This window comes from Nannospalax galili, unplaced genomic scaffold (assembly GCF_000622305.1).
Source record: "Nannospalax galili isolate Female #2095 unplaced genomic scaffold, S.galili_v1.0 scaffold893, whole genome shotgun sequence".
Lineage (NCBI taxonomy): Eukaryota > Metazoa > Chordata > Mammalia > Rodentia > Spalacidae > Nannospalax > Nannospalax galili.
The window spans coordinates 357901-385263 of NW_008333776.1; the positions used below are offsets into that span (position 1 = coordinate 357901).

Below are 27363 nucleotides of genomic sequence, written 5' to 3' on the forward strand. Positions count from 1 at the left end.
CATACAGGTAGAAGAGGGGAACTAAGGCAGGAACGTATTACTTCAGGATTTAGGTCTCCCGATGGATCTCCACCACCAACAGTGCCTCACAGTTTTGGAAAGGAACATGACACCTTGAAGTGTTAACATACTTAAAAGGGGGAGTTAAAAGGTGGTGCAAAGAGGAAAACAGGAAGCATATAGCTGCAGGCAGGGCACGGAGTGGTTCTTCTACCACTGCTGTGTGCTTTTACCTTTCCTCTGGATGCTGGAGGCCATGCTACTCATAACCCTATTTCATCTAAATGCCATCATGGGTCTTATACACTTCTGTTGAGGCTTAGCACAATGGGACAGCAATACATTTTCTTCATAGCCTTTAAAGGTGGAGCATTCTGTCCTTCATTTGGCACTAGAGATTTCAGTACTCTGATAACAAATGTCACCTTACTCCAGAAGTAAATGATGGAAATAGATATACAGTAACATAAAACTTCAGTTTCAGATAAGTAAATGAAGAAATTAGGACCACGGGAAACCGGGAATAGGGAAGAACAAATGAAACCAAGAATAAAACTTGCCATTCCTTAGGATATTATTTTCACACCATAGCACAGCTATAAACAAAAATTCTGACTCCTGAAAAACTGTCAAAGAATTCTCTCATTAACCATTATGAAGCTTTTCAGTTATCCCACACAGAAATGTCAATATCCAAACACTATGGCTGTCTCTCACACGAGTCTCTCATTTCATTTTTTTCAGCTTTCTTTATGAACATTTTGAAAGATAACTTTTTCATACAAGAAGTGGTAATATTATTGATCTTCTAAATGTTGATTTTGTATATAGATAGAGCATATATAATTGAAAATGAAAAGCTAGCACAGTTACCTTTAAAGTAAGATATACCTACCCTGGAGGTTACACAACTCCATTAAGGTATAAGAAATATATGAAAATTGAATTTCCATTTGTTTTAAAATATCACTCTCTTTTAATGTTACTCCATGTGAAGTCTACCTCTGATGTTGCTGCTTTAGAGGCCAGGGGACGAATGAAAGGATTACCATACAATCCCAAAGTTAATAATGATATCAGTGTCGTTTCTGTTTAGTCTCCAGGTAGGATGAGATTTAAAGCTCATTGTATAGTCATAAAGTGACATTTGGTATTGTGGTATCATTGCTCTCTAGTTTCTTAATTTGTCCCTTTACTCATAACTATTAATGAGTTTCCATTTTATGATTTATCTTAGTTGTTTTTCACAGTCCTATTAATAAGTTTATTGATAATTATTATAATTGCCTGCTAGATGAAGAAGTTGAGTTGCCAAAGGTTCAGTGATTTGCTTGAGGTCCTGACAGGTAAATGGCAAGGCCCATTTGAAGCTCAGTGTTCTCATTCCAAACACAAACCCCTTCCTGATGCCTCTATGACTGAAATCTACCTAAGGCTCAATTGCCCTGACCTATTAAATATATTCTTTACTTCCTTCCTCTTTGTTTGTTTGTCTGGGGGCAGTTTTTGAGACAGGAACTTCCTGTAGCCCCAACCAGCCTGGAACTCAGTATGTAGACCACACTGGCCTTGATCTCACAGAGCTCTGCCTGCCTCTGCCTCCCAAGTACTGGGATTAAAGGCATGTGCCATCACACCTACCTATATCACTTCCCTCATTTTAAACCTTATATTTATAAAGTTTTTTGTGTATGTTTCTTACTTAGAGGTGTTGTGGAATATGATGCTGAAGGCTTCACAAAACTCACTCTGCTGCTAATGTGGAAAGATTTTTGTTTTCTTGTACACAGTGAGTATACTTTTGCTATTGGCATGCATTTGGAAATGTTCTGATGCAATAATCAATATGAGAATGTTCAGTATTTGGACTTTGTCCGTTTTGCTTTAGCATATGTGAATTTATTGTGATCATAAAGAGAAAATTTCTCCAAACCGCTGTTCCTCACTTACTAGGGTGACCACTCAGAAGACATTGGTAATGTCTGAAAACCTTTTTTTTTTCATTTTCACAAGTGGGGAAAGTATTCAGCAATGCAGATAAACATCCTAGTGTCCCTTTCTCCTAGGAAAGGCCCCTCACAACAGAAAGTTATTGTGTACAAAATGTCACTGTTGCCAAATTGGAGCAGTCCTACCTAGACAGATTTCTGTTTCAAAATATGTATACAATGTCAGGTCTCAGTACTTTCAAGATTACTCAAACCATGCTTACCTTGATCTTGATCTTCTGGTCATTATTGAGTGAAAAGTCTGCAACTTTGACCACTATATAATACAGAATGTGATGGTAAGGCATCTCCTTGTGTCCATGTTGTCGTCATACTTAAATGTGGTTGTTTTATATAATCAGTTTGTTTTATATAATCAGTCAGTAGTATATCAATAAACATTGGCCTAGTGTTCTCTTAATGGATGGTTTTGATTTTATTTCCTTCTTATTTAGGAGCCAGTGACCTATGGTGTCAGGTTTAGGTTATAAAATAACCAAGTCCTTCATTTTGGGTAATTTGATGTACAAGCTCCTGCTCTTTAAGGAGTTCCAACGTTTCCACCTTGAGGTAGGACAAAAGCAGTAGGTTTGAGTTGGCTCCTTTCAGTGCCTCAATAAACCATGCTAGGAAGGGATACTTTGGCCCCATGTAGCCGTGATGTCAGACAATATACAGATGCCGACTTGGGGAGATCTTTCTTCCCCAGCAGGCTTATCTCTCTGGTTGTAATTATTTAGGTCAAAATAGTTTTCAAATTCTTTTTTTATAAAACCTGATTTCATACTAGTGGAGCATACAGGAAGAAGCCCTTAAATGTCCACAGTGTGGAGGAAAGCCTCCATGTGAAACCTCATGCTGAACCCCACAGAGAAGTGGAGAGCTGGCTGTGCTAGGGGGCCTTCTTCCCTCACAGGGTGCCCAGCAGTCACCACCTTGTATGGTGCTTAGCTTCTGGTTGGTAGCTCATTATACATTGGGGCTGCCTTTACTTTTAAATTAATTTTTATTGAATTTTTTTGAATTTCATACAACATATTTTGATCATATTTAGATCCCTTTCCTCATCTGCATCCTCCTTACTAACCCACCACTAAATCTCTGCAGTCAGGTCAACCTACTAAGAGTCTCACCCTTAAACAAGATTGAATCTCCCCTTCCCAGCAGTCATCAGTTGTGGGGCTATCTTTTCAAATTTGTCTGAAAAAGGCACTTTTGTATTTTTGTATTAATTATGTACATATACAGAATTAGAAAAAAGATTTTCAACTTGGGAGTGCCTCCTACTACACCTGTTCAAATCACCAGATCAAGCTTCCATCTGCTCTTGTTTCCTCACGTGTGCATGGGGAAGCCTGGTGTTAGGCCTCGGGGAAATATTGACATATGGAGTTTAACCTACAACCAAAAGTCTGCTGGGAGAGGAAGCCTCAAAATTAGAACTGTTCTCACCTGCTACCCCAAACCCAGATCCCCATTGCATCCTCACTTTAGCTCTCATGACCTAATATTCCTTCTGATGATTGCTTAGCCCAGCTCATCCCATCCAGAGGAGTCCACATTTGCCTGCAATGGCAGTGGTGGCTGTGAGTTGCCTCCAGAATGACTTTGGACAACCCAGTGACAGATGGGATGAATACTTCAAACAGCTCCTTCATCTTGAAGTACCCTGACATCACAAATCTTTTTCCTGAAACTTACTTTTTTCTCCTAGCCATAGTTCTTCAGTTGATGTCAGATCATATCAGACATAAGGAGAAAATACATTCTTTTACATACTGCAGTCCTAACCTTTATTTTTAGTATGGAACTCAAAAATATTCATTTTCCTTTGCAAAGTAACAAAATACCTAAGGTGAGGTACTTGATAAAGAAGAATGGTTCTTTGTTCATAGTGTTAGAGGTCCAGGGTCTAAGTTTAGATGGTCCTGTTTGTTCCAGGCCCTTGACTAGGTCATAATATGGCAGATCAACAGAAAGGGAACCGTCTGCATGCAGAAGGGTGCAAATGTATTGTGTAGGTTAGCTTCATAGCAGCTCAGTTACATGAGAACATTAATCCTTTCCCTGTTCAGCACCCCCAGTGCCTTAACTGCTTTCCAGTAGACCTGACTTACCTCAAAGGTTCTGCCACTTCCTATTGCCACTACATTGGGGACCACACCTCCAGCACAAGAATCCTTGGGGGACAAACCATATCAAAGCCCTACTAGCTACTAAGAGGAAACTGTCACTTGCAGTGATGCTCAGGATAAAAGATCATTCACCTCGAGACTCCTGCCAACTCTCCTGTCAGTATGTTCAGTGTTCACAGTAGTTGCTGTTGCTTTTGAATTTTCTACAGAATGTTTTCTCCTGGGCATTGTGTATCCAGTATTTCTCACAGCTCTTTATCTACCTTAGCCTTTCCAAGTTGCAAGTTATACCTTCCAATCTTATTTTCATTTATCTTTAAATTGTCTTCTTCAGAAACATAGAATCAGAGGGGGCAGGGAAAGAAAGAGAGACAGAGACAGAGAAAGACAGAGAGAGAGAATCCTCAGGCACTCCTTAGGGCAGCTATAAGTGACTTGGGGTTTAATTTACTTTTTCCAAAATGTTTCCTCAAGCTGCCATTTCTTTCCTCCCTAGGCTGTTTGCTCCTTTGTCCCTTCTTGTCACTGCCCACACGCTTGGTTCTTCTGATAGATAAGGGCAGGTCTATAAATCAAGGGACTTTGATGCTGTTTCCTGCTCTATCCCTAACTCACAGCTTGCTTTAAATATATAATTTCCATCCCTTTGCTTCAGTCTTACCTACAGCACACTGAAGCTTGGTTAGATAATGCTTTTTCCTCAGTCATACAGTTGCATGTCTCACACTTACCTTCCCTTGGAAGCATCTGCTTGCTTGGTTACAATGCCCAGGGGACCATTTGTTCCTTTTTTTTTTTTTTCCTTCCATAAAGATGGGGAGGTAAATATGGGGTGGCAGGGACTTGACAAAGAACAGTACAGGGAATTATTCTGGGATCTCAAGATGTGAAAGAGGAGGAAGGAAGTGCTTGGAGATAGAGCCAGTCTTCTGTGGGTGGCTCCACAACTTTGTGGAGGTTGACGATCTAGCAGGACATGAAATAGCCATCTTTGCTTCCCTACTCTATCCCCACAGTCTCCCAAGCCTAGCAAGACAGCTAGTAAGGCAGCTACTGCTGAGCTTTGGGGATGCTAGAAAAATGAAGGCACCCTTTCTTAAGGCAGACAGCACTGACTTCAGACTGTTCTAATGTACAGAGATGGTACCTATGATCTGAGGTCCCTCAGGAGACCCTTCAGCATCCCATTACTAACATTCTTATAGCTCTGAGAATGGTTGTGCCTCTTCCCGACTGCTCATTCCTTCATCCTTCCATCCTTGGTCAGTTATCTAGAGTTAGAACCACAGCAGGATTAGAAATTTGCATCCCCCTTGTAGAAATTGTTTTTAGGAAGGGGTTGAGGAGGTGAATGCACATTTGCCAGATTGTTCTTACCTCTGGGAGCTGGTGGTAAGAGAGCCAGATAGCAAGGCAGAATAACAACACAGGTCAAGAGCAGCTCTAGGGAAGCGACATCTCCTTTTCATGGGCCCCAGTGAACAGCAGACACCAGGAGACAGCTGCCCACCATAGCAGAGCTGCTCCCTGGAGGGCAGCATTGAGATGGAAGACTTTCAAGGCAATAGTAGGCGACAACCTGTGACTGTGACAAGCTGGCTTTCCCCAGTACCTATCAGTCCCTGGTCATCCATCCTGTGCAGTGTGCCATATCTCTCTAGGAAATGCCTGTCAGCCTAAATCTACCCATTCCTCTCTTCAGTGTGTCTACTCACATCGGTTTAGCTGAGTTCTGAGTTTACCGTGTGTTCAATACTGTTATAGGTATTAGTGGATAGAAGTAACAACTCAGGTTTGATCCTGAGATGCTTACAGTAGTATGGGCAAGAGTTGGAAAACTACAGCCTATGCGCCAGACCCTGTTCTTATGTGGTGCTCAAGCTACAAATAAAGCTTAAAATGCTCACATTTTTACAGGCTTCTTAGGAAGAAAAGGAAGAAAAAATGTGCAACAGAGATGGTGTGTGCTACAAAGCCTAAAATCTGTAGCATTTGACCCTTTTCAAAGAAAATTTGCCAATCCTGGTTCAGTTGATGAGATTAGGTAACAGTGAATTGAATTCTTAAAAACCAATACTTTTGTCACCAGCCTATTCGATTCAAGAGATGTAGAAAAGAAATTGATCCGCATGAGATACATACACAAATCCACAAATTTGAAATGGGTCAAGTACTATGATGAACAGAGCAGAGGGCTGTGCGAGAGTCTTAAGGGAGACTGTTTTCAGTGTGGTTAGGAAAGACTCCTCAGTGAAGATGGCAGGGCGCCATTCAAAAGCCAGGGAGGGGGCTGCAGGGCAAAAAGCCTGTGCAGAAGCCCCCAGGCAGCAAAGTGCTTGGACCAGTGGGCTGAGGCACAGTGAGCACTGCCAGAGTCATTTAGTGACCAGTGTATGGGGTTCTTTTTGTTGCTGTAAGTTATTAGTAGTTTTTTTTTTTCAAGAGTTTATATTTTTTTTTTTGTTCTTTTTGAGACAGGGTCTCCCTGTAGCCACAGCTGTCCTGGAACTCACTATGTAGACCAGGCTAGCCTCGAACTCACAGAGATCCGCCTGCCTCTGCCTCTCGAGTGCTGGGATTAAAGGCATGTGCCACCACACCCGGCTTACATGCATTTTTAGCACAGTCTACTTCAAGTTAGTAGTGACTAAATTCTAACAGAATGTAACAACTTTGCTTTTATCCTCCTCCTTGTTTGTGCTATTAATTGTCCTGTGCTAGGTCAATATGTTATAATGTAAGCACATTGTAGATGCCTGTGGTTGCAATGAACAGTCTTATTTGTAAAAGAAGAGTCAACTTCCTCTTTGTAGGCTGCACCCATGTTTCTAGTATTCCCTCATAGCACTTGGGCTCTCTGACTCCACTGCAGAGTTGTCCTGGGGGATGTGGGCACCAGCAGGTTCATTGAATATAAAGAATGATGAGTTTTGTACTCTAATTTTTCTTTATTTAATGATTAATGTTGACACCATTATTCTAGTACTCTGTGACTCTGTAGTTTTCCATCCTCATCTTTCATTCATTGGTTTTAAGTTTACATTTAAGTATTAAAAAGTTATAGTGTTTCTTTCAGAGGGCTCAATTTCTTATTTTTGAAAGCCAGAGAGAATTGACAACTTTAGACTAATTCTTTAGACAATTCTTTTCTCAAGTGAGGCTAATAAATTAGAAATCAAAACAGCTTTTGAGATCTTAAGTTAAAGCCAGAGGCTTGTTACTACAAGTGCCCCTTGTAAGCTCTGATTTTTGTCATGCTGCATAATTCCTCATATAAGCCAGGGAATTATTTGCATTGTGTTGCACTGTCCCCTACCACTGAGAACAAAGCCATCCCAGTGACCTCCACGGAGCCCAGTGCTGTCCATCTTTACTGCTTGATACATTTCCTGTAGTGTATCTAGCAGGCATCAAGCAAGATGGCTACTAGATAGCTCAGTAAACCCAAAACTGATATTTCTCAAAACTTGCTCACTTGTTTGGATCCGAATCACACCTTTTAAATGAATGGATCTATCTGGAGAGCAAATCAGAATCAATAGATGACTAAAACTAGAAACCACAGTGGTATGTATTACAAATTGCTTTAAACCAAAGCTATAAAAAGTAGAATGTTATCTTAGGATTAGCACGTTTACCTCATATCAGAGACAAAGAAAGATTCTTAAGCTTAATGTGATCATGTCTAGTATTAATAACTATCAGGAACTAGCTGATTATGAACAAAAAGTGAAGCCTGTTGGGTTTGTTTTTCAAACTGATAATATGAGGGGAAAGGAAATCTCTCTGTGTCATTTTGCCTTCATGATGAGAATTCCTGGATTCTTTCCATACCTGAAACATTTTGACTCATTTTTATCCTGAGACTTCTTCAAAGATGTTAGCTGGGCCAGGCCTTTTTCATCTTTCGATCACAGAAGCAGCACACCCCACTTGCCAGGGTCAGGACTCTGAGTTCCAGCCCTTTAACAACCAACCTCACTATTGATTCAAATCGAAACTTCTCTTTTGTCTTTAGAGTTTACTTTCAAAAATCTTGTTTGCAAATTCTGATTGTAAATTGAGAGTTTATTTCATGAATCTTCCTTGGGAATTGTCTTTACTATGAGTCCTTAGATTTACATGACACCTTTCTAAAGATCTGGAAGAACCCTTGTGAAGAGTTGTGAATTACACCCTGATTCACAGTCTTGCAGTGATTGTTTCTCTGTATATCCTCCTGTGTATGTAGCCCGGTTCTGCTCTGCTATAATTACTGGATTAAAGTAATTTCGAAAGTGAGTTTTTCTGATGAAAGAAAGGTCATGAAAACTTTCAGTGATTTTGATTTCAAAATGTATTCATCTGCTTTCCAGTTAACAAATTATAACCAAAGAATGCCTTCCACTCAGTGAATTAAAAAGAAAAGTTGCTTACAGAGTAACTCATGATATTCATCTAGTTTAGTGAAATGTTTTTGTATAATTAATATTAAAGAAATACTGACATTGGCGACTCAAAGGCGTTATGTGGTGCATGACTATTACTGTTGATGGGAACAGTAATGAAGGTTAACAGAAATGCAGGGTATACCATGCCCCAGACATTGCTCTGTGCTTTACATATATTATGTTACTTAATCCTCCCAACATCCTTCTATGGGTTCTACTAGTGTTACTGCATGTAACGAAACACAGAACTGTGGCACAGCAATATTGACAGCTGGATTTATATCCAGGAACTAATCCCATACTTCATATGCTCAGCTACATTGCAACATGCTCCAGATAATCCATTGGCAGCATCCCCAGGTGTGTGTGACAACTGTCAAAACCCTTCAGACCTTCACAGCAAACAGAAGATCAGTGCCAAGCCACATACAAGACAGAAGGATGTGGACACTGTCCTTATCTCTGAAGAACCTGAGTGGACCCATCTCTGGAGATGGCATTCCTAGATAGAAGTCAGCATGGAGCTGGAGTTGGTCCTCAGTGGTAGAGGTTGTCTTTTCCACAGGGACATAAATACAGAAACTTGAGGTCAGGATTCACACTGGCCGTTGAGAGAACAAAACTGTGGTTTAATTAAAGAATCAACAAGCTACTGATTATTAGAAGCTCGATTTAGACAGTGAGTGTGGTTACTAATGGCTTGTCATACAAAGTCCACACAGGCCTGCAAGGTGAAATGCCTGCCCAAACCAGGAGGCAGTGCAAATGTGGGAATAGCCCTGGACCCAGAACAAGAGGGAAGAGTAAAATGTGGCAAAGTGCATGCTCCCTTACACTCGTTGTTTTATTAACTAAGCTCAATGCAAACATTTCTGTATGGTAGGTCTGTTCTGAGTGCCTATGATTCTTTACAGACCAGAACATTGGGCCAAGCATATAAAGGTGCTTTGCCACCAAACCTAACAACCTGAGTTCTACCTCTAGAACCCACATTGTGGAAGGAGAGGACTGATTCCTGCAAAGTTGTCCTTTAACCACCATGTGTGCATACCCCTGGCAGAAAAAAAAATTTACTGCCAGGCCTAGTGATACAGGCTTGTAATTCCTATTTTGGGAGGTTAAGGCAGGAGGATCACAAGTTCAAGACCTAGATACAGAGTACATTCAAGGCCAACCTGGGCAGCAACTTAGAACCTGTCTCAAAAAGTCAAAATAGGGCTATAGAGATGGCTCGTGGCAGAGTTCTTGCCAGGCATGTACAAGGCCCTGAGTTCAATTCCCAGTACCACAAAAAGACAGACATTAAACACACATAAAAGTAAAGTAAACAGTTTCATGAAGCCTCATGTAAACAACATGTAATACACTTTTTGTCTCCTTTGTATTTTCACACTCATCCTCCTTTTGAATTTGTTTAGATTTTTCTGGACTATTAACCTTGAGGTAATGTAAAATATATCATTTCACTTATATATACTTGGGTATGTATCTGTAATACATTCTCTAAGAGAATAAATTGCTTGTTAATACATAAAGTAGTAATATCCTCTGGTAAATTTGATAACCACTGTAGTTCTGAAACGATAAAAAATAAATAAAATTTTGAGATATGACTCCATTTTAAACTCTAATACTAAGTCTAATAGTAAGTCTCTTACAACAGTATGTGTTCAGTGTTGTACTGTTGACATACAAATTCTGGCCTGAAACACTGACTAATGTTCAACATTAAGAAAATACAGGAGGGCTGGAGAAATGGCTCAGCAGTTAAGATACTGGCCGCTCTTGCAGAGGACCAGGGATCAATTCCCAGCATGGCAGCTAACAAACTGTCTATAACTCTAGTTCCAGAGGCTCTGATACCGTCTTCTGGCCTCTGGGCATTGCACATATGTGGTATACTTACAAACAAGCAGGCAAAACACTCATACATGTTGAAAATAATTTTTTTCCAAAAGAAAATGCCAGCAAAGAATGCTCAAGTGTTAGGTTTGCTGGTTCCTCATTTCCACCATGTATGCTTCCTCGTTGTACAAATTCATGCTACACAACATGCTTTTACCATCTCTTTTGAAGTATGATGCACTTATAGTGAAGTTCTCCCATTTTAAATGAACACTTTCATGAATTCTGGAAAAAACACATGATCATGGGACTAGCACCACAATCAAGATATACAGTACAGCATTTCCATCACCCTATAGAGGTTCCATGTACAACTTTAAAAAAAAATTTTTTAATATTTTATTATTTTTATTTTATGTGTATGCACGTATTGCCTGCATGTAGGTAAGTGCACCCATGTCGTCCAATGTCCACGGAGGACAGAAGAGGCTGTCAGATCCCCTGGAACTGGAGTTATGGACAGTTGTTAGTTGCATGTGGGTGCTAGGATTCGAACCCCGGTCTTCTACAAGAATAGTCAGTGTTCTTAATCACTGAACCATCTCTTCAGCCCCATGAAGTTCAGGTGTTAGGAACTGAACCTGGATCCTTTGTAAGAGCAGACAGTGCTCTTAGCCATTAAGCCATCTCTCCGGCTCCATGTAAACTTTACAGTTGATTCCTGCTCCCGAATTCCAGCTCTGAGTAGAAAGTGACTACATTCTACTACAATGGAATTTATAGGATTTGGTTAAAAGTGGAACCATGCAGGATGTAGTCCTTTCATTGGATTTCTTTTACTAACTGTGTTTTGAGATCTGTGGATGTTGATGTGTGTATATCATTATTTCATTCTTGTTTGTTACAAAGTAATATTCCATAGCAGATATGAACATTTTATTTTGTTGCAGTTTCCGACTATTAAGAGTAATACTCCTTGAATATAATTTAAGGGCAAGTGTTTGTTTCGACATGCTTGTATTTGACATGCTTGGTTAACTGTGGGAGTAGAAATGCTGAGTCATATGGAAAGTGTATGCTTAACTCAATGATATACTATATTATTTGAGAGGACTGCAGCTCTACATTTTTCCAAATAGTATGTAAGCATTTCTGTTCCTTCACACCCCTCTATCAGTCTTTAATTTTAACCATTGTGGGGTATACAGTATTATGTTTCTGTGGTTTTTAATTTGCAGTTCCTAGGTGTCTATTGCTATTGAACATCTATATTCATGTGCTAACTATTCAAGTAAGTTCACTTATGAAGTAGAAACTATCTAGTAAAACCTTTTATTATTATCTTTAATTGGATTGATATTATCCTCTCAGTTTTGAGTTCTCTTTATTCCAGCACCATTAATTGAAATGACCATCTTTCCCCATTGAATTGCTTTAGCACCTTAGTCAAAAATTTATAGGCTATATATGATGGTTGATTTTTTTTTATTATTGTCCTGATTGCATTAAGAACTGCCTAAGACAAAGGTGAGCCATACATCTAGGTTATCTGTGGGACATTTCCAGAGACAGTTAACTGAGGGACAATGGTTCCCCCAGACTATGGACAGCACCATCCCATGGGGTAGAGTTTGGAGTAAATAAAAAGGAAGAAAGGAGAAAATCAGCTAAGAACCACAGTTCCCCTTTCTGTTCTTCTTGGTTTGCCCAGATGTGAGCAGCCTCGTGGTCCTGCCACTATACCATTCCCTGCCATGGTGAACTCAAACCATGAGCCAAAGTAATCCTCCCTTCAGTTGCTTCTTGTCAGGTATTTGGACACAGCATGAGAAAGTAACTGATACGCCCTTTGAGTGTAGATCTGTCCTATTCGTCATCTGTATGCTTAGGCTGTCATGTAGTAAGTCTTGAGAGCAAGTAGTATGAGTTATTTGTTTATTTATTTGTTCATTTATTATCTGTATTTGACAGAATTTTTCTATATAGCACAGGCTCCCAGTCCTCCTGGCTCTGCCTCCAGAGTACTAGGATTTCTACAGGTATGTGCCACCACATCTTACAACTTTGCAATTCTGTATTCAAATAATTTAGACTGTTTAGATCCTTTGCCTGTCCATATATACACATTTTAGAATAACTGTCAGTTTCTTCACAATAAACATGGTTGGGATTTTGTTGAATTGGTACCTGAATTTGGAGAGAATTTACATCTTAGAAATATTAAGTTTTAGGCTAGAGACATGGATTGGCCATTAAGACTACTGTGTATTGATCTTCAGAGGACCTGAGTTTGGATTCCAAGACCCTCATCAAGCAGCTCAAGGCCACCTGTTACTCCAGCTCCAGGGGGATCTAACACGCTTTTCTGGCCCCCATGGGTACCTCCAGTCATGTACACACACACACACACACACACACACACACACACACACATAAGTATAAAATTAAAATTTTTTTATATCTTTTTTTAGAAAGAAGAAATATTAAGCTTTATAAATATTAGTTTTTATGGACAGGGTTCACATTTCTTTTTATTTTGGTCATCTTTAATTTTCCATGGCAGTGTCAATATGTGGAAATACAGAGCCAGACATGATGGTACACACCTTTAATTCAAGCTCTTGGGAGGCTGAGGTAGGTGGTTTGTGAGTTCCAGGTCAGTCTGGTCTGCTATATAGTGAGTTCTAGATCAGCTCATTCTATAGAACAAAACATGTCTGAGGAGGAGGGGGGAAAGGGTGGAAATTCAATTTATTATTGTTTGTATGTTGACTTTCTGTAGATTCTTTAGGACTTTTATGTACATGATCATGTCATCAAGAAATACAGAGCTTGGGCTATAGGTCAGTGGTACAGTGCTTGCCTACCATGTGTGGGGGCCCTAGTCTGAGCTTCAGCACTGTAATGAGATGGAGAAATACAGAGAGACAGCTCTACTTCTTCCTTTCCACTGTGCCTGCTTCCCTTCATGCTTCTCTGCCATCCCTGCTCTCTTCCTGCCTCCCTTCTTTCCAGTGACCGCCCCCCAGACCTGAAGTTCACAATAGTCTACTCATTTGCATGTTAATTTAACCTGCTTGTGATTCACATAGTGTCAAGACACTATCTCTGAAGTGGCTCACAGTCTAGGGGCAAATGAACTTATGAAAACAATGAACCAGGGCTAGAGAGATGGCTCAGAGGTTAAGAGCATTGGTTACTCTCACAGAGGACCTGGGTTCGGTTCCCAGACCCACATGGCGGCTAACAACCATCCATAACTACAGTTCCAGGGAATCCAGCACCCTCTTCTGACCTCTGCAGGCATTGCACGATATGGATATACATACATACAGGCAATACACTGTACACATACAAAAATAAAAATGATTTTTTAAAAAAATGAGCCAAGCATGGTGGTACATACCTATAATGCCCACATTTGAGAGGATTAGCACAAGGATTGCAGGTTCAAGGCCAGCCTGGACTGTATACCATGAGACTAAGTCTCAAAAGCCAAACTAAACACAACAATGAAACATTATTTAAAGTATAATGCTGGGTGCACACCAGTTGTTATGGAAACACAGGGTAGGGACACCAACCTACTAGGGCAGAAGGGTTGTAAGAGCACTTCAGGCAGGGGAATTAGGATTAAACAAAGATAACTGAGCAAAAAAATACTAGTGTTCGTGAGGAACTGTAAGTGATTCCAGTTTCTCAAATGCCTGGTGGATCCCAAGGAATGGAAAGAGATTCAGTTAAAGAAGTCATCAGAGGCCAGAACACAGACAGTACTGCATACCAGTCTGACAATGTTTGACTTCATCCCAAGGATAGCAAGGAAGAGTACTCAGTAGAAAAGCAGAGTATTTTTGCTTTTTTAAAATTAGATAATTCTGGTGTTGTAGAAGATAAATGGAAATCAACAGGCCTAAGAAGATAGTCCAGGCAAAAGATGATTAAATCTAAACTATAGCAGTCTTACCAGGAGGGTAAAAGAGAAGAAAGACTTAAAGAAATATTTTTGTAAATAAAACTCAGAGGGCTGTGGGGATTTGATTCAGTTGATAAAGTACCTGCCACACAAGCATAAGGACCTGGAACCCACATAGAATGTCGGGCGTGGTCACACATGTCAGTGACCCTAGTGGAAGGTGGGGAAGGGATGGACTAGCAGATCCCTGAAGCTCGCTGACCAACCAGTCTAGCCAACTGGTGAGCACTGGGTTTAGTGAGTGATTTGCTCAAAAAGATAAGATGGAGAGTGACTGAAGAAGACACACAACAATGTAAATATCTGGCTTCCTCCACACACACATGCATATCTAAGCACATAAACATGAAACAGAGAGATGAAGATTCTTCCTGATTTCTTCTTTAGACATCTAGGCAGCTGACACCATCAGCTGACACAGGGTTTTGTTGGGAGGAATAGACCAGAGATGATGAGGCCAGGCTGGGGCATGTTGTACTTTAGCCTGTGGGCATCCAGGTCAGGAAAGAATGGGCCATGGACCACCATTCACATGGAACTGTGTGATGGGAACTCTCATCAGCTAAACCTGGACTTCATCCCAAGCCAGAAATCCCTCATTTTCCCTAGTCCAGATAGTTCTAAATTATTTGACCTGACAAAACCACTATCTTTAGATAGCACATGAATCAGAATTGGTTTGAACTAAAAACACAGTTTTAGACTGGGCATGGTGGTGTATGTCTTTAATCCCAGCACTCAGGAGGCAGAGGCAGGCAGATCTCTGAGACAGGCCAATCTGGTCTACATACCGAACAAGCTGGGGCTACAGGGAGACCCTGTCTCAAAAAACAAACAAACCAAAACACAGTTTTATACAGTTTTTCTTCCAAAGAGATCACCTAAATTTTTCAGATGGTCTGACCTGGGATTTACTGAAAAGAGCTTTTAGGAAAGAATGCTGAACTGAAAACGACCTTTAGTTAAATGTAAACCTCTGCCCTCCAGTGTGAGGAGAGTGAATGTGATGTCAAAACACGATTCATCTCACCATAGGACAAATACAGTATGATTCCACTTAGATGAGGTAACTAGAGTTGTCAAATTCATGGGGATAGGAGATTGAATGATGGCTGCCAGGCTTGGGCAACAGGAACGGATGTAGTATTTAATGAAGATGGAATTTCAGTTTGGGGTGATGAAAAATTTCTTGAATTTGGTAGTGGTGATGGTTGTACAATAATGTGGATAGACTTCATGCTACTGACTAAAATGCTAAATTTTACTGTGCTTTATCATAACTTTAAACAACAACAAACGGTAAAAGCCATGATTTGTCAGTAAGCAGCCTGTCTTCAGTCCCAGTCAACCGGGTGGTTTTTCTCATCTTGTACATCCTCACTCAGAGGTTGCTGGAGTCATTATAAAGTAACTTCCAGTATAGGTAATAATACTGTTGTTATGCAGAAATAATGCCATTTATTGAGTGCTTACTATATAAAAAGTACTGTGCTTAGAATTTTATATAAATAATTCCATATAAATCTCTCAACAGCCCCATGAGGTTGGGTTACTTATTTTCCTCACTTTACAGATGAACCTAAAATACTTGCCAGGGATCCCATAGCTAGCAGTTGAAGGGACCAGCATTTGAACCAAGACCTTCAGCTTCTAGATCCCCTATTCTCAACTCTTCACCAAGGCTTCTGTCCTAGTCTGCTTTCAATTGCTGTAATAAAATGCTCTGACCAATACCAACTTGGCCAGGAAAGGGTTTGTTTGACTTATATTTCCCAGATCACAGTTCCTCACTGAGGGAACCTAAAATAAGAACTCAGGGCAGGAACCTTGAGGCAGGAGCTGAGGCTCAGGCCATGGCTTGGTTCCTGGCTTGGTTCCCTGGCCTGTGCTCCTGCTTTCTTATACAATACAGGACAACCTACCCAGGGGTGGCACTGCCCACAGTGGACTAGGCCCTCCCACATCACTCAAAAATTTTAAAAATACCCCATAGACATGGCCACAGGCCAGTCCAATGGAGGCAGTTCACCAATTGAAGTTCCCTCTACCCAGGTGTGTTAAGTTGACAACTGTATCCAGCACAATTGACCCCTTGTCAACTTGACACAGAAACATATCACTATTATTTCCATTTCTTATCCCCAAGTATGATGTTAATATCACAACATAAAACAGTACAACTTTAGAAAGTTGTACCACAGTCCTTAAAAAATCCAAACACTTTAAAAGTTCAAAGTCTCTTTAAGTCTTTTAACTGTGGGCTCCTGTAAAATTCAAAATAAGTTAAGTACTATCTTATTTCAAAAGAGAAGAATTGGGAATACTTTAAGCAAAACCCAAGTTCAGCAAAGTAGCTCAAGGTTGGACATCTGGAGTTCACTCATAATCTTCTGGGCTCCATAGGGTTTCAGCAGCTCCACTTCTCTGGCTCTGCCATCCACAGCACACACAACTCATCTCACAGGCCAAGACTGGCTCCATTCCACATCTGCTGCTGCCCTCGATGGTTGTGCCTTGACCCCAGCATCTTCACAAAGCCAGGGTCTCCACTGAAACTGAGGCTGCACCTTTACCAATGGGCTCTTCTGTCTTCTCAGGGTGCAAAGCCTTAGATTCTCTCCATGACCCCTTCAATCCTGGGGGTCTTCACTGCAACTGATGCTGTATTTTCACCAGTGGACTTTCCTGGCCTCTCAGGGTACCAAGCCTCAGCTTCTCTATGTGACCCCTTCACACTTTCAACACCAAAACCATGCAGAAGACTCTTAACACAATATCAAGTTCTGCTTCCAGCTTAAGATGGAGGCTGAGGCCCCCTCTGGACCACAGCTTCTGTGTGCTGACCCTGAGGAAATACTTCCCAGAAGATTTTACCTAAGTGATACTGGTCTTTTGTTACTCACAGATGATTTTCAGCCCCAGCTAAACAGCATCAGTTGTCCCAGTAAAGCACAAAAGGTTTCACTTCCAAAAATTCTTAATTCAACACAAATAGCCCTAAAGAGTCTTTGCTTCCCTTTAAAAAAAAAATCACAAACTAAACCAGGCCTCTGTCATCTGCCTTTCTCTTCTTCATAGCTATTCTAAGCTCCGCAGCAACATCTCACTAATCTCTAAAACACTTAATGGCTTTTCCAATCCAAAGCTCCACAAAACCTTCCACAATCCTCCCCAAAACAACTGGGTCAGGGCTATTACAGCAATAACCCCACTCCTGGTACCAATTTATGCTCTGGTTTACTTTCAGTTGCTGTGACAAAACACTAACTAATATCCACTTGGGGAGGAAAGGGTTTGTTTGGCTTGTATCTCCCCCATCATAGTTCATCACTGAGAGAGCCCAAGATAGGAACTCAGGAAAGGAACCTGGAGACAGGAGCTGAAGCATGGGCAATAGAGGAATGCTGCTTACTAGCTTGGTTCCCTGGTCCCTGCTTAACCTGCTTTCTTATACAGTACAGGGCCACCTACCCAGTGGTGGCACAACCCACAATGGGCTAGGCCCTCCCACATCAAGAAAATATCCCACAGACATGGCCACAGGCCAGTCCAATGGAAGCAGTTTTCCTATTGAGGCTCCCACTACCTAGGTGTGTCAAGTTGACAACCAAAGCTATCCAAAATAGCTTCCTACCTCCGCACTCATAGGAGTAGCTATAGCACATAGTCAGTGGCCTCACTGGCCTCACCCACCTTTCCCAATATGCCATAAAATAATACTACTTTCTGAGTAAGTGCCACAATTTCAGAGCAAGCACAGTACACCTATAGTTCATCTTCTCTAACAGTTAGAAGGAAGGCCCTAGAGAGGTGTATGGTCAGAATTCCAACCTCAGTGTACATGGTAGATAGGGATCCTAACTTACTGTTTCTTCCCCAAAATAAGGTGCTACAGGATCCCCCAGTGTTCACTCTGTTCTCCCCAGCTATGAGGCTGTCCTTTTGTCCTATGAGTCTTTTGAACTCTCCTAGTGTTGAAAAGGTGGATTAAGGCTTCCTGGTCTCCAGGGCAACCATAGTGCCTGCCCTTGCTCAGCAAACTTTGCATACAGGTGAGCTAGTAAAGATAATTGCTGAAATGAATCTATCAGTGTGACCGAGGCCAGGGAATGAACAATTACCTTCACATTGTAAAACACTAACCACCTAGCAGCAGCCTCTCATCTAAACCATTGAGTCTGCTCAGCTCTATTTCTCAAGAAAGCTCCAAGTTCAGTCCATGTGTTTTTCCCAGCTAGTTTTTCAAATGAGACATAACGGCTAGTTTAGCTTTAGAGGCCTTTACTTTTGTAGAGCTGGGTTGGTTTTGTATTCTCATACACCCAAAATGGGAGTAGAATTGAACTCCATGGACATTTGAGCATATTCTTTGACCAGATGCCTCACTGACCACCAAAGATCTAGGACTGATGGGACAGTCTTTTTCTAGAAGTGCTTACAAGCAAGCTAGCACACTCAGATTCCCCATGACTCACTCAGTGAATATTGTCTTTTTTTTAATCTATTTGGCTATGTTAATAGTCCTTATTTTTATTTGACTATATGTTTAGAAACTTCATATGTATTGTAAACCATCTTCTATGTCAGACATTAAAAGAATTTTCAGAACACATCCTTAAACTCTTTGCTTGATTGAAACCTCAGAAATGAATTTTGCACTTAACAAAAGCCTCTCCAAATGGCAAAGTCTTTGTTTTATGTTTGAAAAACAGAGTGAGCCAAAACCCTCAATTCTGATGCTCTGCCATAGCCTGTGAATGAGAAAGTAGAACCCCTTTCAGTGCAATGGTGCTTAAATACTGTATTTACAAGAGGGAAACATGCTCAATTGGCCTCTAACCAAAGGGACACAATACTTCAAAAGACTCTTTCTTCTGGGTGGTGAACAGTCCAAGACTGCAGACTTAGTGAACCCCATGGAGAGTAAATAAAAGGAAACCATACATCTAGGAGGAGACTATGCATCCCAATGTTCAAAGACAGTTTACTCCAGTATCATTTGTTGTTTCCATCATTCCGGATATAATGGGGGCTATAGAAAACTAACCCAATCATAAGGAATTGCTTCTTGATTTCAGCTTTTCAAATTGGATTCTTGTGTGTATGTGTGTTTGTAGACATATGTATATGTATATGTATGTGGTGTTCCTCTGGGTGCATGGGGGGAGAGTGCACATGCACATGTATACATGTGTGTTTGAAGGCAGAGGTCAACCTCAATTGTCAATCAATAGGTGCCCTCTACCTTGTTTTTTGAGGCAGAGTCTCTTCATTGGTCTGGAACTCATCCATAAGGCTAGGCTGGCTGATCAGCAAACCCCAGGGATCCACCAGATTCTGCTTCTCTAGGGTTGGAATTACAAGTATATGCCACCATGCTCATCTTTTTTTTGTGGGTACTGGAAAGTGAACTCAGATCCTCATACTCCCCTAGTCCCTCAAAATTGTTTAACAAATACAAAGTCCTTTGAAACAACACAGATTTAACTTAGATATTCTGAGGTACCATTTTTTTAAGTCACATATGACCTAAGGATATACTAACTGGTGACTAGTAGTTTTGTTGGTATTTCTCTGTATTTATCTTAGAATTTTTCCTGGTTTCTAAACCTTCTTGAGATCATTGTTTCCTTTGCTCCTTTCTCCCAATAGGAATATCTTGAACAACTATGTGACAATATCAACAAGGAGAACATTGATAGTGGCAGAGTCAAGAAACAGACTCCACTTTTCCCCTATCCTGTGCCATTTTATCACTATAGCTCTCTCCCCACATGCATGAGACAGAGCCTTCCCTGACCCCTTCTCTAAATTCAGTGTGTGTGTGTGTGTGTGTGTGTGTGTGTGTGTGTGTATTTCTAGCTTTTTGAATACAAGGTCTGATATCAGAAGTAAGTATAATATTTGAACACTCAATGGCCAAAAATGTCCCATACTTGGGACAATATCAGGAACCAACAAGCTGATTCTATGGTGGTCTTTTTGCAGGTCTTCTCAGGACTAGCTTTCTCTTTGTAATGGCTCCTCCATTCTTTCCATCCTCCCACACTTGACCCTCTGCTTCAGGGGGATGTAGGGTGTTAGAGGAATCAAGTCATAAAGTAGCCCAAGTTTCTTCCACACACAGTTTACCAGCCACAGTTCAGTCACATGACTCTACCTAACTGTAAGAAGGCTGGAAAGGCTGGGCATGGCAGTACAAACCTATGATTCCAGCACTTGGGAGGTTGATATAGGAGGATCAGGAATTCAAGGTCAACCTTAGCAACATAGTAATTTCAAGACCAACCTGAGCTACCTGAGACTCTGTTTCAAGCCACAAATGAAGAAGGCTGAAAAATGTGTTGCTATTATCAAGAGAAGGAGGAGCGGATGATGGTGAGCACATGGTCAGGAAGAGCCATGTGGAACCCAAATGTTCACTGACAGAGAGTGGAGAAATGAATAGTGTTTAACTGTGGAAGTGACAGTTTTACACAGCATGATGATGAAATCTTAGAAACCTAGCATCGAAGAACAAGTTACAAGAGGCATACAATATGAGAAAATTTTAATATTAAAAGTGAAAAATGTACAGACCCACCAGATTATTTATTATTTAGTGATTCAGAACTCAAAACTCTTCACTAAACTCTTTTTTTTTTTGGTCTTTTTGAGGCAGGGTCTCTCTGTAGACCCAGCTGGCCTGGAACTCGCTATGTAGACCAGGCTGGCCTTGAACTCATAGAGATCTGCCTGCCTCTGCTGGGATTAAAGGCATGAGCCACCATACCCAGCCAGTAAAGTCATATTTTTAAATAAAGAAAGAGTGGTTAATGGGCATTTTAGGATAATGACTGATGGATTCTTTAGTTGTCAGTTTGACACACCTGGGAATTATGTCCCTCAATCGAGGCATTTTCTCCATCAGATTGGCCTATGGCCATATCTGTGAGGCATTTTCTTAATTCCTGGTTGATGTGGGATGGCCCATCCCACTGTGGGTGGTACCACCTCTAGGCAGGTGGTCCTAGGTTATATAAGAATGTAGGGCGAGCACAAGCCAGGGGAACAAGCCAGTCAGCAGCATTCCTCCGTGGTCTCTGCTTCAGTTCCTCCCTTCAGGTTCCTGCCCTGAGTTCCTGCTTGGCTTCCTTCAATGATAAACTGTGATCAGGGTGTGTAAGCCAAATAAACCCTTTCCTCCCCAAGTTGGCTTCGGTCAGTGTTTTATCACAGCAGTAGAAAGCTAACTATTGCAATAATTTTATTTGGAGAAAGTAGGTGACTACATGGGGCAAGTAAGATTCAGGCAAATTTTGTATGTTTACTATACTTTAGAATGTAGTATATGTTATAGGTATTCTTTGCTGTATTGCAAATGTATATCAATTGTGTATGATATATGTACATGTTCATATGTGTGCATGTGCACATGTGTATACATGCACGTGAAAGCCAGAGAACAGTATTGGGTCTCTTCCTTAATTGCTTTCCATCTTTTTTTCTTTTTCTTTCTTTTTCTTTTTTTTTCTTTTTTTTTTTTTTGAGACAAAGTCTCACATAGAACCTGGAGCTCAGGCTCCAGGGTACGTTCTGTCTCTGCCTTACCAGTGCTGGATTATGGGTGCTGGAGTTTTGAACTCAGATCCTCATACTTACATGTCTAGCACTTCACTGACTGAACTATCTTCCCAGACCCTGCATAGTAATTTTCAAGAGTTGAAGTAAAACACTGTAATTAGTTATGATAAAAAAAATACATCTGTATTAGTTGTAGGAATGCAGCAAGGAACCAACTCATCAATTAAAAATCAATTAAAAGGTAATTCTTATTCATTGATTTTTTTTAAATGTTTTTTTACGTGTGTGTGTGTGTGTGTGTGTGTGTGTGTGTGTGTGTGTTTCTATGTCTTTTTCTGGGTATCTGTATGTCTGTGTCTGTGTGCCTGTATCTGTGTCTGTGTCTATGTCTATGTGCACACATTGGATCCCCTGAAGCTGGAGTCAGGCAGTTGTGAGCTACTTGATGTGGATGCTGGGAACTGAATTCAGGTCCTCTGAAAGAACAGCAAGCATTCTTAGCCACTGAGTCATCTCTCCAGCCCTCTGTTTTGGTTTCTGTTGTCGTTGTTTTTTGTTTTGTTTTGTTTTGTTTTGTTTTGGTTTGTTTGTAGCCCAGGCTGGCCTTGAACTTGCCATATCCTCCTGCCTCAGCTTCTGAAGTATGTACCACCATTCCAGGCTTCCTAATGCTTTTGAAGTGGCCCACTTTGGGGCTGGGTCTACCAAAAATCACAAATGTTGGCCCCATTTTTTGATCAATAGTTTTGCAAGTTCCAGAAATCAGATTCATCCATTGACTCAGGTGTCATCAGGAGCTTGATGTTTTTATGCCTTCTGTGGAGCTTATTTCCCTGCAGAGAAATTCTGCAAAAACTGTATCACAGCCCATCTATTTAAAGAATCTTAGTGAGGCATATTGACATATGCCTGCAATTACAGGACTTGAAAGCCTGAAGCAGAAGAATCTTGAGTTCAAAGCCAGCCTGGGTGACAGTATTGAGACCCTGTCTCAAGCAAATAAAAATCTTGTACCTACAAAAATGCAGTGTAATCCAACAGTTCAGCAGACAAAAGCCAAGGCTAGTAACAAAGAGAAGCTGTCGTTGTAAACTATCACCAGAGGTACATGCTCAACTTCCAGGGTAGCCAAATTGCTTTAATAAACATGTCAAATTTCTTTTATCTTAAAATGAAAGACCTAAAGGACATACCACTTTATGTCTGCCAACCTGGTCCCTTCCTTATCTGGCTGCCAGCAAACTGTCTGTAAATAATCAATCCAGAACAGCTCTGTGTGTGTTGTCCTCTCTACTCTCCACCTTCCCTTGTCTTCGAAGTCTTGGCCTTTGCAGCCTCCACCCTCTGTAGGAGATTCTGTGCTCTCTGCACCCAGAATGAGTCAGCATATGGATGCATACCCACATTTCCAGGGAAACGGACTGAGGTTATCAAAAAGCCCAATCTGTCCAACCAGAGATAAAAATCAAGAGATTTTATGGCAACCCAGATAGTTAGCTCAGCAAGTTCCCTCTGGAACATACAGTACCAGTCCTTTGGGAAATACCTAGCTGGGGAGTGACTTTTGGTCTCCTGGGTAAAATACTGGCTGCTGTGCAGACAGCAAACCCTTTGTAAAAGGAAAACAGACCGGGTCAAAGCTGGGTGGTGACGAGATAAAGGCAAGCCACTCCTGTTTGAATGTTTGTCATTTTGGTGGGGATTTTGTTTAACAGGGCTCCTACCTTATCTGTCCCTTTTCAGATTTATAGCGCCAGAGCCCATAAAAGGGAGGCCACAGATGTGAACCTGAACTGTGGGAAGAGTGAAAACAAACCTAGGCTATTCAATAGAAACCATTCCCAGATAGTTTGGGTTTTTCTTTTCTTCTTTTTTTTACAGTAAAGATCACTTTCAGGGGCTCCAGTAATGTTCAGATAATGGTACTAATAATGCTGGGCTAACTCTGCCTGTTGTCAGAGTACTAGAAGGGACCCTGCCTCGACAGTACTCATAGCATGTCTCTTGTTTTCCATTCATTCTATATTACGGAGGGGGATTAAGTTCACTGTTACAATTCAAGTAGACATTATTTTATTGACTACATGGGCCACACAATCTATCAGGTACATGAATAGAATATGACCCCCCCATGTAAAATCAGATGTAGGAAGGGACTTTAAATGGTAGCTTCTAGCACCTGTATGTACACTCGATGGTCTTTATACTTTGAAGAAAGTTTAGCCACCTTAGTCTGAACCAGGCGTCAACTTACTATTCACTTGCATGCCATGGCAGTTCCTTCGGTCTGTTGCTATTGTCTGCTGCTTCTGTGGAGGAGAATGAGTCTTGACTTCAATCTAAATCACACTAATAGCTGTCACTTATGAAACACTGCAAGATAAAAATCATAATTGCCATTTTACAACTGGAAAGGTAGAAAGCAGAGTTTAGTAACGTGCCTAAGATCCTACTGGTGATAAATGCAGATCTGGATTTCAACAAGGTGCTGAATGTCCAAATTCAAACTCAGTTCTTTCTGTTCTGTCTCATCTTGTTTTACTCACAAAGTGATGTTACACTGTCATTTCTTTATCCTTCAGTGATGTGATCTTGCTCAGCTTCCCTGGGACTGGGGAGTCAGATCTGACTGCTAGGGATGGAAGTAAACTGAGTTTGAATGTACAGATTATGATCCAGGGCCTTTGGGGCAAGAATGGTATAGAATATCTGAAGTGGTTTTCCTTTAACATAGTTAGATCTCAGTAGAATGTTTGACTTGTCTGGTAGTTAGAGATTAAAGGAGGCAGCTGCCTCCCATGTATAGACTTCCTCAGCAGAATATAGGCATAAGGTCTGATGATTCTTACACATCATCCCCAGTGAAGGAAATTTTAGTAAATTTAAGGTGGTTGACTTTGTTTGATTTGGTTGGGCCTCAAGCTGGACCAGAGCCACCACCTGCCACCAGGACAACTTCCTGCTGCATCTGGGAGATTGTTCCTCCGAAGTCACCACACAGATATTGAACCAATGTGACCTCCTTTCCTCATGACACAGGCCCTCAGAGGGATTGGTGCACTTTCAATTGTAATAACATGACTTGGTTACAGTCTTCAAATAGTTTTTGCTTTGTTTATTCTCTGGCTTGTCTTTTGAAAGGCTTTATGAGTGATCAGTTCATTAACATAGTATCAAGGAAACAAGCCCCTAGGTATCTATGACAGGTCCATTGATATATCAAACCAGAAGCAATCCCATGGTTTTGAAAGGGATTTTATATAAATACAGAGGCATGTATCATCCAGCTTTCTCCTTATGGAGCCATTAGTTGAAAGGAAAACCCAACAGGTTAGCTATAAAATGCAACATTGAACAGCTTGTCTGCCACATTGAAAACAGGAGATTTTAAAGGGGTCCCAGGTTCATTGAATGTATATACACGTGCACAAACCAATCAGTTACCCTTAGCTTGTGACAGATACGCTAATCAATTAACAGTCACCATCTCAGGTGATCATTCTGTTAGTTATACACACTTGGTAGAATTTTGGATGTAGTTCCTGTTTTCAGGGTCATTAACTTTCAGTTGATATAGAGGGAAAGAAAGCACAGATATGATAGATACAATGACATTTTAAGAGAGAAAGGAAAAAGTGTTGTTTGGGCTGGTAGGGAATTGGGCAGAGATTCTTTTAAGAAAGTATTTCAGGGAGGTGTGATCTTCTTTAATATTTTATTTCTTATTTATTTTTTGTGTATGAGTGTATTACCTGCATGTGTGTAAGTGCACCCACGTTGTGCAATGCCCAGGGAGGTCAGAAGAGGGCACCAGATCCCCTGGAATTGGAGTTGTAGACAGTTGTTAGCCACCATGTGGGTGCTGAGAATCAAACCTGGGTCCTCTGCAGTTCTCTTAACTGCTGAGCTATCTCCCCAGCTCCCAGGAGATGTGATTTTAAGATTCCAGTTGAATGGACTATATTGTAAGACCCTGTCTAAAAATAAAGCAAAACAAACAAACTAAGATTCCACTTTGGGGGTGGATACTTCATAGTATGATTAAAAGGAAACAAAGAATTTTTTTCTAGTATTTAGACCAAATTATTCACAAGAGCAGCTGTAGGAGTCTGTGACCACACTGTATCCAAAACTAATTCAAAAGTCTACAGGAACCAAACATTCATCTATGATAAAGTTATAAAAGCTAAATGAAGCTGGGCGTGGTGGTACATGCCTTTAATACCAGCACTCAGGAGGCAGAGGTAGGCAGATCTTTGTGAGTTTGAGGCCAGTTGGGGCTACAGAGAGACCCTGTCTCAAAAAGACAAAAAAAAAAAAAAAGCTAAATGAAATATCAAACATTTCTTTTAGGGGGTTAGAAATGTGTCCCTTGGAGTTAGTAATTTGAATATCCCATGAGAAAATGGTCATTAAGGCAGAATCCACTAAGGGAGAGAAGTAGAGTGGAAGATGGAATGCTAAGTGATAAAAGGGGCAACACATTATTTAGACAAAGTCTCTAAAATAAGAGAAAGGAAGGCTTGGGTCAGGTCTAGGATGAGACCTCAGCATAAGTCAGAAGAGCCAAATGAAGGTGTGGTTTGGTACAAGTTTGCCTTCATTCCAAAGGGCAGTGGGATAAGTAGAAAGCTAAGAGTTGGGCAGAGGTTCTCTATTAATGTGTGTGTGTGTGTGTGTGTGTGTGTGTGTGTGTGTGTGTGTGCACCAATGCCCATGGAAGCCAGAAGAGGGCATCAGATCCCCTGGAGCTGGAGTTACAGGTGGTCAAGAGCCACCTGATAAAGGTGCTGGGAACTGAACTCCAGTCCTATGAAAGAAGAGGAAGCTCTCTTAACCTTTGAGCTATTTCTGTAGCTCCAGGACAGAGGTTCATTGTGGTCGATTGCAGAAGGCCCCTCAAGAGAAAGCAAAGAGTTAGGGGAGCCTCTCTCATGTAGAAAATACAAGATGATCCAAGATGATGTCTGCCATCAAATTGCTCTCTATCCAGCAGGAAGTCTGAAACCAGCAGCCGTATTAGAAAGAGAAAGAGTACTTGCCGCTGCTGGAGGAAAGAGAGGACTGAGAGGATAGGTTGGGAAGTAAGAAGCAAAGGGTCAGCCCAACAGCACATGTAGAGCGAGGAGAGTGCAATGCCCTTGTCACAGGAGGTCACCCTCCTCACAGGAAGCCATCCTTACAGCTATAGTGCTCTCAACCAGTCTTATAGAACACCATAAAACTTCTGTGCTCCAGCTGCTGAGAAAAGATAGCAGCTAGCAAAGGCATATAGATGATAAGACATCCTGGTGCCACAGACCATTCTTACCCAGTTCCCCTAACTGAACCTCTGCTCCACCCAGCTTTTAATGGTTCCAAACCTTTGAGTGCTGTGCCAGGTTCACTTGGGTACCACATTGTGCAGTGCAACATAGTACAGTGCC

The 27363-nt window shown here is 41.0% G+C and overlaps 1 protein-coding gene across 1 annotated transcript in view; it reads left to right on the plus strand.

Annotated features, from left to right (window-relative positions):
* Babam2 (BRISC and BRCA1 A complex member 2) overlaps positions 1-27363 on the plus strand; it is a gene marked incomplete at its 5' end in the record, with an annotated part of 408743 nt that overhangs the window by 329951 nt on the left and 51429 nt on the right. Inside the window, 1 exon segment of the mRNA XM_008828413.2 lies at positions 1707-1789. Within this exon segment, the coding sequence (XP_008826635.2) occupies positions 1707-1789 (83 nt within the window).